Here is a 12839-nt window from a genome sequence, read left to right on the forward strand (position 1 = left end):
AAACAAGAACGACAAATGATAAGACTTCAATTAATCTTGGACCACAAATCGCTCAATCTATCAAACATAAAATAAGGACACGAGGTGACCTTGTGGTTGCTGGGAATATATTCAGCAGCAATGCAGGTATGGAGCTCGAATGGACGCTTCCGCAAGACGAAGTATATCAGCACTAAATCAGCAATAATTTCTTTTCTACCAATAAGTCAATTTTGGCACTCAAGTGGAAGGTAAGATACCGTAATGGCTTCTTTATCGGTAGGTAGTGGGTTCAATCCCCCGCCGGGTCAGCTTGGTGCTCAGCATTACTGGGATAGCATGGAGGGGTCGTGCAAGACTTAAATTCTCGTTGATAAAATAACTTCAAGTAGCGTGGGGCGTAATATTTCAGTACTGGAAAAAATCATCTTTTGCAACTCGATTCGAATCATTGAGCCCAGCCCTACAAACGGCATATACACTTCGTGCACTCCTGATATGCATATGCACATATCGTGTATATGTATATCACGAGTCGGTATGTATGCCGCAAAAAACATCAAGGACAAAAATTTAATACGTCCGATTCCTATTCCTTGTGAAGTAACAATATCAAGGACATGTCTATCTACTTGAAGTGGAAGAATAAAACAAAGGCATAAAAGTACTCAAATTAGCAGCTTCAAAAGTAGATTTGGTCGCACGGTTGACCAACTTTTAACAGTTAATCAGGGATGATTACTTCTAAATTGCAGGGTGCATCTTTGTGACCAACCAAAATCACTAATAATACTATAAATAGGTGGAATTGTCGAAATTATTTTTAGTCACTGCGATACATGGGCCATTTCTCTCCCTTGTCATTTTTATTTTTAAAGCCAAAATGTTGAGTAGATGTGTGAGTACTCAAAAATCATACTTCATTGGGTAAACATTTCAACTACTAACAATAACCACAAAATAATTTACGATTTCAAGTTTCCAAGTTACTGTTACCACACAGTTCCATCCTAGGCTGCATCGTAAAGCTTGATTTTACTTCCATTGAAATAGAGAACAAAATCACACACAACACCCTGATAAAATTCATGCCGTCAGTGACAAAACGGTACCTGCAGAGTGTTCGGAAATCAAGCTTTGCCGCGCGCTACTGCTCTTAGAATTCGTCCCGTCGACTTGCACCGAGTTAGCGGATCTCTTTTCGTCGCTTAAAAGAATAAATAACATCAGATTACCTTTTAATGACAGACCGCACGCTATGCTAGCAACGATTTTTCATATCAGCATACCTTCTAACCAGTAAAAATTGGAATACTATTTAGGTAATAGCAACATCTCAGCTGGAAATTATATTGTAAAATTGCAAACTCTAAAAGAAAACCTAATGTGGACTTGTGTCAAAGTCGGGATGGATATAGTTATTCAAATCATTGTAAGCTAACACTTTCACAGGACTATGTAATCGAACCAGACTGGCTTTACGTGCAAGCCGCTTTAAATGTATATACACGGACCTCACAGTCAAATTTCCGATACTCCCAGCTGGAGTCAACTCATGTGAGCATGATCAAGAACGCATGACAAATAAAATCATCTTCAACCGGCATGTGCCATGTCATTCAACGTTAGCCGCTTCCTACCTTCTGTCTTGAGAAGACTTTGTACTGGCCATTGAGCTTCGGTCTCCCACACATGAACTGGCGCTTGGCTTCCGAGCAGCCATCACATGTGCTGAAAGGAAAGTTCATTCTTTGAAATCTCGCATCTCACAAAATCTAAGATTCTGTTATATCCCAACTCAAGCCAAAGTACGCATTTTACACATCATGCACTTTTTGAACACATTTCAAATGTAACACTTCACAGCTAGATATAAGATGACGTCACCACAAATCAGAACAATATTAGGTATCAAACGGTAGCCCACATATCCTCGCTGACTTTGTGCAAACTCTTGAGTTATGCGGACTGCGGACGTGAAACAAAAATAGCAGAGCTTACGGAAGTGAAATGAAAACTCAGAACAGGATAAACCGCAATAACTTTGGGCAAATAGAGTAAGTAAGGGCAATTTTAGAGTTGCAAACTTGATAAATTCAAAACCAAAACGTCGGGATAGGCATGTTTCCCATTACATTACAGCATACTTTGAAAATTAACAGCAAATGTTCCAGTCTCATAAGAAATCAATGCCTATTCAATGGGTAACAAGAAGACTGAGCAGTAACACATTATCTTTGACCATATAGAATGACTTGAACGTAACGAGCGATGGTGGCATTATAATGGACTGCACACAGGAATTAGAGTAGGCACTCGAAACTGCATTAAGTGCAAGTGTTCAACCTGGTGACTAAATTATTTTTAGCTGCAAACATTATAGCTACAAGCCTACAATTCATAACGCAATTGGATTTTTGCGTAAACGATATTGTTATCGCAAACAGCACCCGCCCTCTCTCTCTGTGCAATATTATGTAGTTTGCATTTATATCAGTACAAATTCAGCTAGTTAGCGCGTCCTTGTATGTAAAAGATCACTAAAAAACGCGAAATACTAACGCTCAAACATGAATCAGTGGCTCTGAATGGAAAGTACTTCATTTCGCTTGAATCTAATTGCTAAAGGTCAAGAGATAGACCAGCGACAAACCCTTCAAAGGAATAAGGCTATCTGACATAAAATACGATAAACGTAACGCTTTTGGGAGAACAATACCAACAGCCTGTAAATCGCGGAGACCATTTTCTACTGGTATACAGTGTCAATTCTCATGTATTCCGCTACCAAACTATAATATCAATAACAAAAGAAACTACTATGGCGTCCTCACACCTGTATTGCTTTTGGAAGCACCGTCGTGCTGTGTGTCCGTGTCATCGCCGAAATCCTTGTTCAAACCTTCAATTTGTCGAGTCAACTCCTGCAGTTGGCGTTTCGTTGAGCTGGCGCGGCTGTTAATTGAATTCGACCTGCCATCTGCGAAATAGGCTAGAGATCGCACACCAGACAGAAATGGTACCAGCAACAAAGTACTGAAAGTACTCGAGTAGGTGTTTGCCAACTTGCGCAAGCCAAGTGGATGTGATCTCAGACTACTCCAACTTCAGTTTTCATTTCCAAAATGCAAAGTATCTCTACTTTCCAAGGACCCGAGTAAGATTGGAGTACACCTAAAATTGGGACTCGATTTTGACGTCATATTTGCAACTGTTTATGGCAAAGTTACACCTTTCAATGTTACACTGGAAATCAAAAGCAAGACTGCATTTAAGAATGCCAATCCAAAGTCAACCACGAAACCCATAGTGCTTTCACGAACAGTACGTAGCCTAAGTTCATGGTCAGGCCAGGTCCCAAGACGATTCGCGGTTAATCAACTAACGCGGTGAATAGAGGTGTGTGTGGGGTTGCAACTTGCATAAATAACCAACTGAGGAGGTTTTCACTTTCCTGGCAGGACCATATCGCTGACAGAGTAATTTCTAATCCGTGCATTAATTTGACTTTTGAATAGTATATTCATACTGAAATGAGCCCGGATATTTTCGGCTGACACTCGTCAGGGGTAATCGTCAGCAACCCGTTTAGTAGATCCAATTACAGTATTCGGTCGGTGATGATAATAATCAGATTAAACTCTCCAAAATGGTGGCTGCAAAGTAAGCCTCAATTTAGGCACACCTGATATACACACAAGCACATAAATGCGACAGGAATTATTCATATGTGCAATACGATTAAAAGCAAAGAAGAACTATGTTTTTAAAAATCAAGATAATCGATCGTAGTCAATGGTTCATTCAGCATACTAAAATATAAAGTTGAAATACTAAAATTTATCGAATAGTTGAATGTTAAAATTCGCTACAGCTATTCATTGATTTTTTGATATAAAGTAAATATTAACGGGCACATTTCGGAAAATTTACTAGACCTTATTAAAGCATATTGAGATCTCAATGGCAAATGCAGTATTACGCCTCCACACATTACATAATTCAAGACGTGAAAATGCTTCTAATCCACAGAACTGATGCACTTACCCAAATCCATATCGTCAAAATCGGCCATGTCACACAAATCAACGCCCGCCAACTGAATAGTATCCTCACTGGCTGTGCTGCCTGCAATGGACTGCATGTCGGGATCCCTGTGGAACATAATCAGATTCGTGTGAGAAAAAATATTACCACACATGGCTCTGTGGGCTAATATGCAGGTTGGAAACAGTGGGTATGAGAAGATAATCCCTAGAATAAAGAGAAATCAATGACAATAACCACAGGACAGGAAAGTGCATTAAACACTCTAATTAGTCATGGACTATATCTAATGACTAGGGCGCGAAAAATTGTCCAGTCAATAAACCACAAATTACAAGTGTATAGGTACATTCTCATTCCCTGGTGTACGTAAGGTGCGATTCCTCCCAACCTGTGCCAATAACTCATTGCGAGTCATGGATATGACGATTCCTAATAAACCGAGCAATACTCTTTTCCTGTGTCTTGCTGTCTCAAGTTATTAAACTTCACGCGAAAGCAGATAAGCACGCCAGTGGGAAACCAATCACCAGCTGTTAATATTAGCAATGGACTTATTATACTTTTATTGATATTAGGAAGTTGACCTGTTGGCACTGATTTGTTAGCATGAATTGATAGATAAATTTTGATAGCTGGTAAATTTTACATCCACATGGAGCAGTGGTTCCCGTTTCTCCAGTCAAAAAATCCAATCCAAAATTATCAAGTCCAAAATTTTTAAAAAACATGCTAAATAATAATTTTACAAGGCATACATTTTCAAATACTAGCAATACAGTATCATATGACAATTGATGGTTCAGGCCAGGCCATAACAGGACTATGAAAGCTCCCAAAATTGTTAGTCTTGGCCAGGTGGGGCCTCACATTGTCCTAACATACCAAAAATATTGGTTTGTTGTGGAGAAGTTCACCGGGTAAAGTGAGAAAAAAAATTTGTAAAAATCTGCCCTAAAATACTTTTTTTCATGTCAAATTAAGACTAATTTGGAGTTCAATTTCCATCTTTTCTACCCAGCCCCCCCCTCCAATTGTGACGCTAGGGGCGCAGCAGTTGTGGTTTTCTGGCTTTATATGCATGGAAAACATATTGAAATTTGCTCCTTATTCTGTCAATGTCCAGTGGACTCGTGGACACCCTGTAGCCTGTTACATATTGAAACGCGTCTCGGGAGCCACCGCTATAGCGATGCAAGATAATGATTTACTCATATTAGTCTGAGTTGAAAGCCAAAGAGTCGCAGGCTACTTACGAAGCCGCTCCTTCCTTAAGGAATTCGCATTTCAGGGATAAAGACAGGCTGGCCGATTTGAGTTTATTCGTCATCGGTTTGAACTTGATGCATATCGGTTTGATGACGGCATGATCGCCGTCGTTTGCAGGAGCGTATTTCGTCACGTCGATGCGAGCTGTCGCAACAGACTTCTTCTTACCATTCAATGATTCCTGCAACAAAAACATATATTTTCTGATTGCGGGTAAAACTGCAATGTGTTTGTCTGATGCTACGTATAGGAAATGAAACGGGTTAGAACTGAAGGTCGCTGATTTCTATACTGTATAAATAAAGAAGAGAGATTCATGTTATGCACTAGGTGGAATTGCCAAGAAAATGCTAAAAATTATAGGCCTACTAATTCCACTTTTCTATGGTGATGGCAGCCATAACCAAACCCAAGTATTCTTGATCTTGTACCGAATGACATTGCACTTAGCGATGCTGATGATTGTGTTACAGCTTAGAGTCGGTCAGGAATGAATCGACTCAACATTGAGAAATATTAGGCTACACTAACTGGTAATATCAAAGCGATTTTTTTCATGGTCGTGTTTACGAATACATGTCTGCATATGAGTAGCTGAGTAGTATCAATGAAATGTTAATATGAATGTTGGGTTATTTAATATTTATTACATTCATACCAAATTAGGTAAAGAAATAGTAACAGAAAAATAATATACCACATTCCTTTTCATTCTACTCAAGCCCCTTTCAACTACATCCGCCGCTAACTCACGTTTTCCAAGACAAAAACCCAATCCTTTGCTTCGAATTGGCCTCTCCTGCCGTCTCGAAACAGAGTGATTTCGACTTCCAAAATTTCAGGACTGAGTTTGAGCCATTCCACCGCACCTTGATAAGGATTTTCGATGCCAGGTTTCCAGCTTTGGAACTGAAATACGAAACAAAGTGTGTTTGAAGTGGTAAAAAGAACAATAACACCATCTACACCGTATAATCATATCGTTTAGGATACATCCTGAAATAATCCAGAAAAGGAAAGAATCTCAAAAGTAATACTACAATGCAAGAAGAATTTATGCCAGACGTGATGTGCAAATATAAAATCTGACGCCAGCGTCTATCAGTAAAAGGTGACATCGTTATCAAGAAGGGCATAACTGATGATTATGTGATTGTGTAATCAACGAGATCGTCTATTGTTCTATGATCACTAGAATTTCTATTTGTACTATGTGGCACAGCAGTCCTACTTTGTTCTTTAGATGTGACAATCATGTCCGCTGAAAAGGGCAGTTGTGTTTATCAGTAAGTTAATATCAACTATTATGAACGCCGCAGTTCAAGTCACAGGGTTGCTTCCACATGCAATGAGTTTGACACTTTGCTACTAATTGCTCAATCGTGAAAGCTATATATTTCATTCCCATGTTCTACTGAAATTTCGGCAATAAAAACAACTTTACAGGCCGGGTTTGAATTATCATTTATCATTATCCCCACCTGAAATGATTCAAAGCAATATATGTAGTCTACCTTCATGCTAACTTTGCTGGCAAAATTTGTTGTGGAAAAATAGGATTAAAGGTATGTAAATCTTTGCACGAAAGTCAAAAGGTTTACGATCTTCTTTTAAAGTGAGCGGAGGGGTAACATTGAAACATAGTAGGCCAGTGATTCTCAACCGCGGGTCGACCGGCACCAGGTCCTTGGCAAAAATTCCTTCCGGTCCGCGAAATGTATTAATTCTAAAATGCAACAAGTTTGATGCTTGTCCCTTCATTAGCGAATTGAAATATCGAAATTTAAATTGATCAAGAAGTTTGGAATTGTAAAAGGTTAGTGGTCTACTTTGGGCATAGGCTACGACACAATGGTGCAAGTATTGTATGTAATATACTGTTGAAAGTAGCCTTGAAGTCGTACAATTAAGCATCAGTTGGCAGTTGGAACTGTGGCAGTATATGTATGGGCTATAGCAAGCAGGAAAGTTGGATTTCTTTTAAAAGATAACACACAATCACATTCAAGTTAGTGGTCTTTGACATGACAACAAACTTTAATAGAACCACGCATAAATATCTAGTAGGGCTATCAAAAATGCAGCATTAAACGGATTTTTCAATTCTGCATCCGAGTTGCATACATTTGTCGTAATTATTATTATTACGGTGTTATTTTTAAAAAACATTTAGTGGTGCTTCTCGCTTTTTATACCACGACAATTGAGTTATTTTGACCAATATGAATCATGAAATTTTCAGAATATAATTTATACACAATAGAAGCGAGTAGTTAAATCCGACGCTTTGATTCCCATATAAATTCCAATAAGTCGGCGATAATGTTGTAATTATATTTGAGGTTAAATCTGATTTCTGAAGGGTCCCTGGTCCGCAACATATGTTTTCAAGTTTTAGGGGTCCGCCAGGTCAAAAAAGGTTGAGAACCGAACCGCTGTACTAGACTTCATGCAAACAAAATTAGTTCTGCAAGTGCTACGTAGCTTACTTTGCAACCGTCCTAGAACCCTCTTGGACTGTAAAGTATAATATTAATGAAGATTCTTTGATGAAATCATTAGATACAACCCACACATCATGTGACACTATTCAGATGGATGTGGTGGAACGCGGTCTAAATCGGTCATATGAAACGATATCGGAAATTTTGTTCGCTGTTCAGTTGCTGATATGTCACTTTATTACTCAATATGACCGCCCATAACGCGTTAAACCTCTCATGCCACAAAATACATCCACGCAAGAGGAAATGCAGTAGAAACTGAAGCCTTAAAATCAATTGAACAGCATTAGGAGCATGTGAAAATTTTGACTCACAGGTGTATTGCACATCGAGTTATTTTAGTCTGAGAAATTATCGGATTGATCAATCGATAGCCAAAACAGTAGACATGAATAACATCAATCTGAGCAATTGATAACCTGAGACAATGCATAGTACTGATATCACACAAGTAGTCAAAGAACAAATATTAAAATGCATCGAAAATTTTAATGGACCGAAATTTAGAGCATTCCTCCGCTAGCACTGCATAAAGAGCATCAACTCCTGTACTCCTTTACCATATAAATGAATAAAAACATATTGTACCGGATGAGTCCAACAATAATATTATCTTACCGAGGTCATTTTCTTTCGCTTTCTTCTAGTCCAAACCACTGCGAGCTTGTATGGTTGCCTACAAAGAGAACACATTAAAGTTACATAAAAATTGGTACGGTAACAAAAACATGGGGCAATTTTAGCACCCGGTTTTTATACGTTGTTTAGGCCTACTTACAGAAAGCTACCGAGCTCAGTGTTCTAAAATCTTCTGAGGATCTATAAAAAACAGCCATAGTAGTCATGAAGTGTGAGTTATGGCCAAGTAGTAATGTGACCAATTCATATCATGTTATTTACATATTGATTAGAACTTCAGCTTTACACCTGGGGACTTCAATAGGCAGACTAAATGAGGTACAAAGTCCAGACGTGGGCACCATGGTATCGGTGAATCTGATGAATCTGATCGCAGTGTGCAAACAAGCTCCCAAGGTTTACTGGCAGACACGACAGAATACCTTTCCCACTATATTGCAGACTAGTAGCCTTAAAAATTGTTATACCTGGATGATGAGGAAAGTGGTGAATGTAATATTATAACTCGCAAATAATCGGTGATCTATGAAAAACAAACCAGAGATGCCATAGTTGACAATCATTCCAGGAGCTCACTCGCGAAGTCAGTAACGAAGTACTTCTACTTTTTTGAAGTACTCAAGAAGTTTTCCTCTACTTCCGGTACTTACTCAAGTAGATCTTGTTTTCACGACTTCTACTTCAGAATATTTTGTGAACTACTTACTTACTTTTCGCTATTTTCAATTTGTCAAGTACAAGTAGTTTAATCCTCCAATAATAAAGATAGCCTAAGGAATTTCGAGGCTGTTTTTTCACAGTACCAACATTCAATTTTCATAAGTCATGTAATACCGAGAATTTTCGTTGCGCTTCACGCACAGTGGAGTGACAAATATATTTCTACGAAAGTATCGCTGAATATAATTTAGATACCGGGTTGCGTGGTTCCGTTCACACCGCATTGTCGCCTATACCAAATATTTCATCACATTAAGTATGCCCCCATCCCCCCCATAACGTTTGAAACTATCGTTTCACAACCTAGCAATAACCTATTATACCTAGCAGCCATGACAAGTTTCAATCTGGAAAAGTGGACTTTCACTTTTTTTTAACATTAGACCTGTTTTAGCAGTCCACCGTTGAAACTTTCTGGACAAAAGACATGAAATATATTTTCCGCTTTTTAGAAGTAGTATATATATATATTTGTATTTTGGACGAGATGAGTATTATACGTTGAGTGCTAATCAAAGTTTCAATTCTTTTGTCTGGAAAACATACATGTTGAAGTATAAGAGCAAGTGTAGTAATGCCTTATATTTTGCGAATATAAAGCTATACACTCTATGGCATTTTTACGATCACCATATGTTTAATTAACGTATACTAATCGCGCAAAGTGTTAAAGCCGTATCCGACACAACTTCTCCGTATTGCTCTTCGACGAACTAGGGGCCTTATAATTATTCTCTAAAACAGGGTGTTCGACTGTTCGAGTACACAAAGAATTAGCATCGCATCTCCATATCAATACTTGAATACTATCATTTACATCCCATGATGTGGATGACGGCTTATTTTGTCAAACATTGACCCTCCTGGGATGCATCAATATGAATCAAGCTCTCTACGCCTTCCGGCTAAGTATGCTTGAGTAGATTTTTTTGCCGCTACTTCTACTTGAGTAGCTTTCTTTACTACTTTGATCACCTCTGGCGAAGACACATTTTGAACTTCAGCATTATCAATATGAAGAAACACTGAGATTCGGATAATATTACAAATGCTTTACAGTCAGAAACATTTCAAAAGTATGGAAACCTTTATATGTAATGCAACCAGAAAATAACCGATTTCCACATACCATGCTTTGGTTCCCTCCACTACGAGTTTTTCTATTGTGGCGGAAAAGCGGAATTTGACGGCTTTCTTCCCGGCATGACGAAATCTCTTCATAACTCCGCCTTATATACAATCCAAGAGGCTAACTAACACACACAAATCAAGATTGGATACATTGAAGAATTCACTACCACACTCAACTAATAAATGAACTGCAAAATTCAAAATCCCGATCAGACATATCGAAAGCACGATAATCGTGAAAAAAAACAGCAGCAATGCAGTATAGTAAATAAACACCATTTTGATAAGCCATTAACCAACATGACGAATTTACATTGGATACGCAGTACGCACGCCAATTCTATAAACCAACCAGGCCTTCTTCATTGACACTATGATGTGATATTGTACGCAAATAACCTCCAATAACGCACAAACCATTGCAAAAACGGATCCACTCTACAATGTGCTAGAAAACACATGAATTCATAATTAACACGCAATATAGTTGACAAGGTCAAAATACCATAACAAATTGGAGATCACAGCAGAAAAGCAAAAATCAAAACCCAATGCTATAGGCTTTCTGAGGTGTCAGTGATGCAGCATAACTTCAACTCGACTGACTATTATTGATTAATATGACGGATTAATCAAGACCAGACTCCATAATTATAATCACAATTACTATGGCATAAAGTGAAGCATAAATTGATTACTCGGTAGTAGATATCTAATTTTATTGGGAGCTTTACATCATCAACTGAATTGTCTTATCAACACACCATCTTGATGGACGGCATGACATTTTCCCCTAGCCTACTCGAAAAATGCAATACTATTTTTAGCAATAGATCCCGCCAGAAGACATTTCAAAATTGTTTCGACAGAATTACACAAACATTGCTCTGAAACTGTGAAAATGGGCTTCAAAAAGTTCAATCGTCCAACACATCGCTACATTGGACAAGCAAACATCATTCACTACAATTTGAACGCAGATTCTTATCGATGTACCCAGTGCACTATCAAGCACGGCTTTGCTGTTGTTGCTGCTGCGCTTGCATCATTTTAGCATGCAGCACTTCGGTCACCATCTGTTTGGCTTGGAATTTCTGTTGCAAGACTCCTTGCAAGCTCTCGAGCTGCTGCTTCAAGTAATCCATTTTACGATTGAAAAATTCGTCGGCTTCTGGCACGGATTTTTCCACGTAATATCCTGTCCCGATGTCAATGAGTACGTTTTCCGTGTCATTCAGAAAGCCTGGGACATACAAGGAGCTAGACAAGGGCACCAGAATTTCTTTTCCCTTTTCAGACGATTTCAATGTGCCCAAGCACGACTTTGAGCCGCCGTATTGTCCTTGAAGACTTTTCAATGACTGCATGCTATTGGATAACAACTCGAATTCTTGGTTCATTTGATCTAATATTTTCTTCAGCTCTGGGACGGGTAGCTGCGCTATGTTGATTGATTGCTCTTGCGACATTTTTATATTATTGTTTCCGGTAGTTTGTAAAACTAGAAAAAGGTGAAAAGATAAAAATATATACTTTCTTGATGTTGATAATATCTCTAGTTGGTGCATACATCATACTGCGTGGTCTAGCGCACTGATTGCAGACACTGTTGTTACGACAGGTCTTCACTCTTAGCTATAGTACACTACCGGTGATTGGAATATTGCCACATTGTCACTCCAGAACTAATCCCCGGTGCTACACCCATTATAACAACCTTCTATCTACCTTCCCATGGTTAATTTAAATAGCAAGGGAGTTTACTATGTTACCTAAAAAACAGACCCGGACTGCATGTACCTAACTTCGGTAGCTAACTGGCGGGGGTGGCATAAAAAGGAGTTGGGGAGAAGTGCAGATTACTAATAATATCAATAATCGTCGTTAATCGTCGGATTATATTTTCATCTGCCCAAGACACACACACAATGTACAATGCGATGTACAAGACACACAATGCGACGTAAGTTAGTAATCTTGAGAAGAAGCTTTGACTCAGTCGGGTCGATTTAGTCTAAATATCCCTAGACCAAACTTTGACAGTAGCGACAAAATAGTTTTAAAACATTGAAATTATTGATAAATAATGGAATTTATCTGAACCGACCGCAGTTCATCGGCGTTTTCGTAGCACTTTACGTCTTGTGACGTAGATACCGACGAGTGTTTGAAACCACTTCGAGGCACAAGTTGCATAATAATAACTATGCGTGCAAGTTGTGCGATGAGGCTGCTTGCTTGCTTGAGCGTCTGCAGTGCATGAGGTCGTTTTCGATAAGTTTCCGTGCGTTAAAGCTATGGGGCTGTGATGTATTATATAGCACGGGTATTCAAGAAAACAATCACTACCATTTGCTGCATCGCGTGAGCTTTCAGAAACTAAGAACGCGCGATTTTAGTAAGATAGTACACGACTGCGACTGCATATAAACATGATATAATAAGCTGAAAAGATAGTGGTCCGAACAACTTGCTGAGTTGGTGATCAATCAATTAAACATGTACCAGAAGTTGGAAAACATGAAAACGTTAGAAAGCACTCGAAAGCAA

General features: G+C 38.7%; 3 protein-coding genes across 4 annotated transcripts in view; 1 reads left to right on the top strand and 2 right to left on the bottom strand.

Annotated features, from left to right (window-relative positions):
* Positions 1-10428, bottom strand: part of LOC145450191 (uncharacterized) — a 64264-nt gene extending 53836 nt beyond the window's left edge. For both annotated transcript variants that reach the window (XR_013918449.1, XM_080328696.1), the window contains exons 1-8: positions 10288-10428; positions 8418-8475; positions 6049-6204; positions 5283-5476; positions 4027-4133; positions 2816-2959; positions 1620-1710; positions 1092-1186 (exon numbers count right to left, since the gene is read on the bottom strand). Coding sequence is in view for 1 of the 2 variants with exons in the window: in XM_080328696.1 (XP_080184822.1) it covers positions 1092-1186; positions 1620-1710; positions 2816-2959; positions 4027-4133; positions 5283-5476; positions 6049-6204; positions 8418-8475; positions 10288-10379 (937 nt within the window). In the remaining variant the exon portion in view is untranslated. The remainder of the gene's footprint in view (positions 1-1091; positions 1187-1619; positions 1711-2815; positions 2960-4026; positions 4134-5282; positions 5477-6048; positions 6205-8417; positions 8476-10287) is intronic.
* The window catches only part of LOC145450212 (cysteine desulfurase-like), a 191960-nt gene that overhangs the window by 175634 nt on the left and 3487 nt on the right, over positions 1-12839 (top strand). The window contains exon 2 of the mRNA XM_080328718.1: positions 12219-12252. The gene's annotated coding sequence lies outside the window, so the exon portion shown is untranslated. The remainder of the gene's footprint in view (positions 1-12218; positions 12253-12839) is intronic.
* On the bottom strand, positions 10478-11758 carry LOC145450226 (prefoldin subunit 5-like). Its single transcript, XM_080328729.1, has one exon. It carries the CDS (start codon positions 11756-11758, stop codon positions 11297-11299), a length of 462 nt encoding a protein of 153 aa, XP_080184855.1. The 3' UTR covers positions 10478-11296.

Source organism: Botryllus schlosseri, chromosome 11, assembly GCF_051294905.1.
Source record: "Botryllus schlosseri isolate E-star chromosome 11, Bs_hap1, whole genome shotgun sequence".
Taxonomy (NCBI): Eukaryota; Metazoa; Chordata; class Ascidiacea; order Stolidobranchia; family Styelidae; genus Botryllus; species Botryllus schlosseri.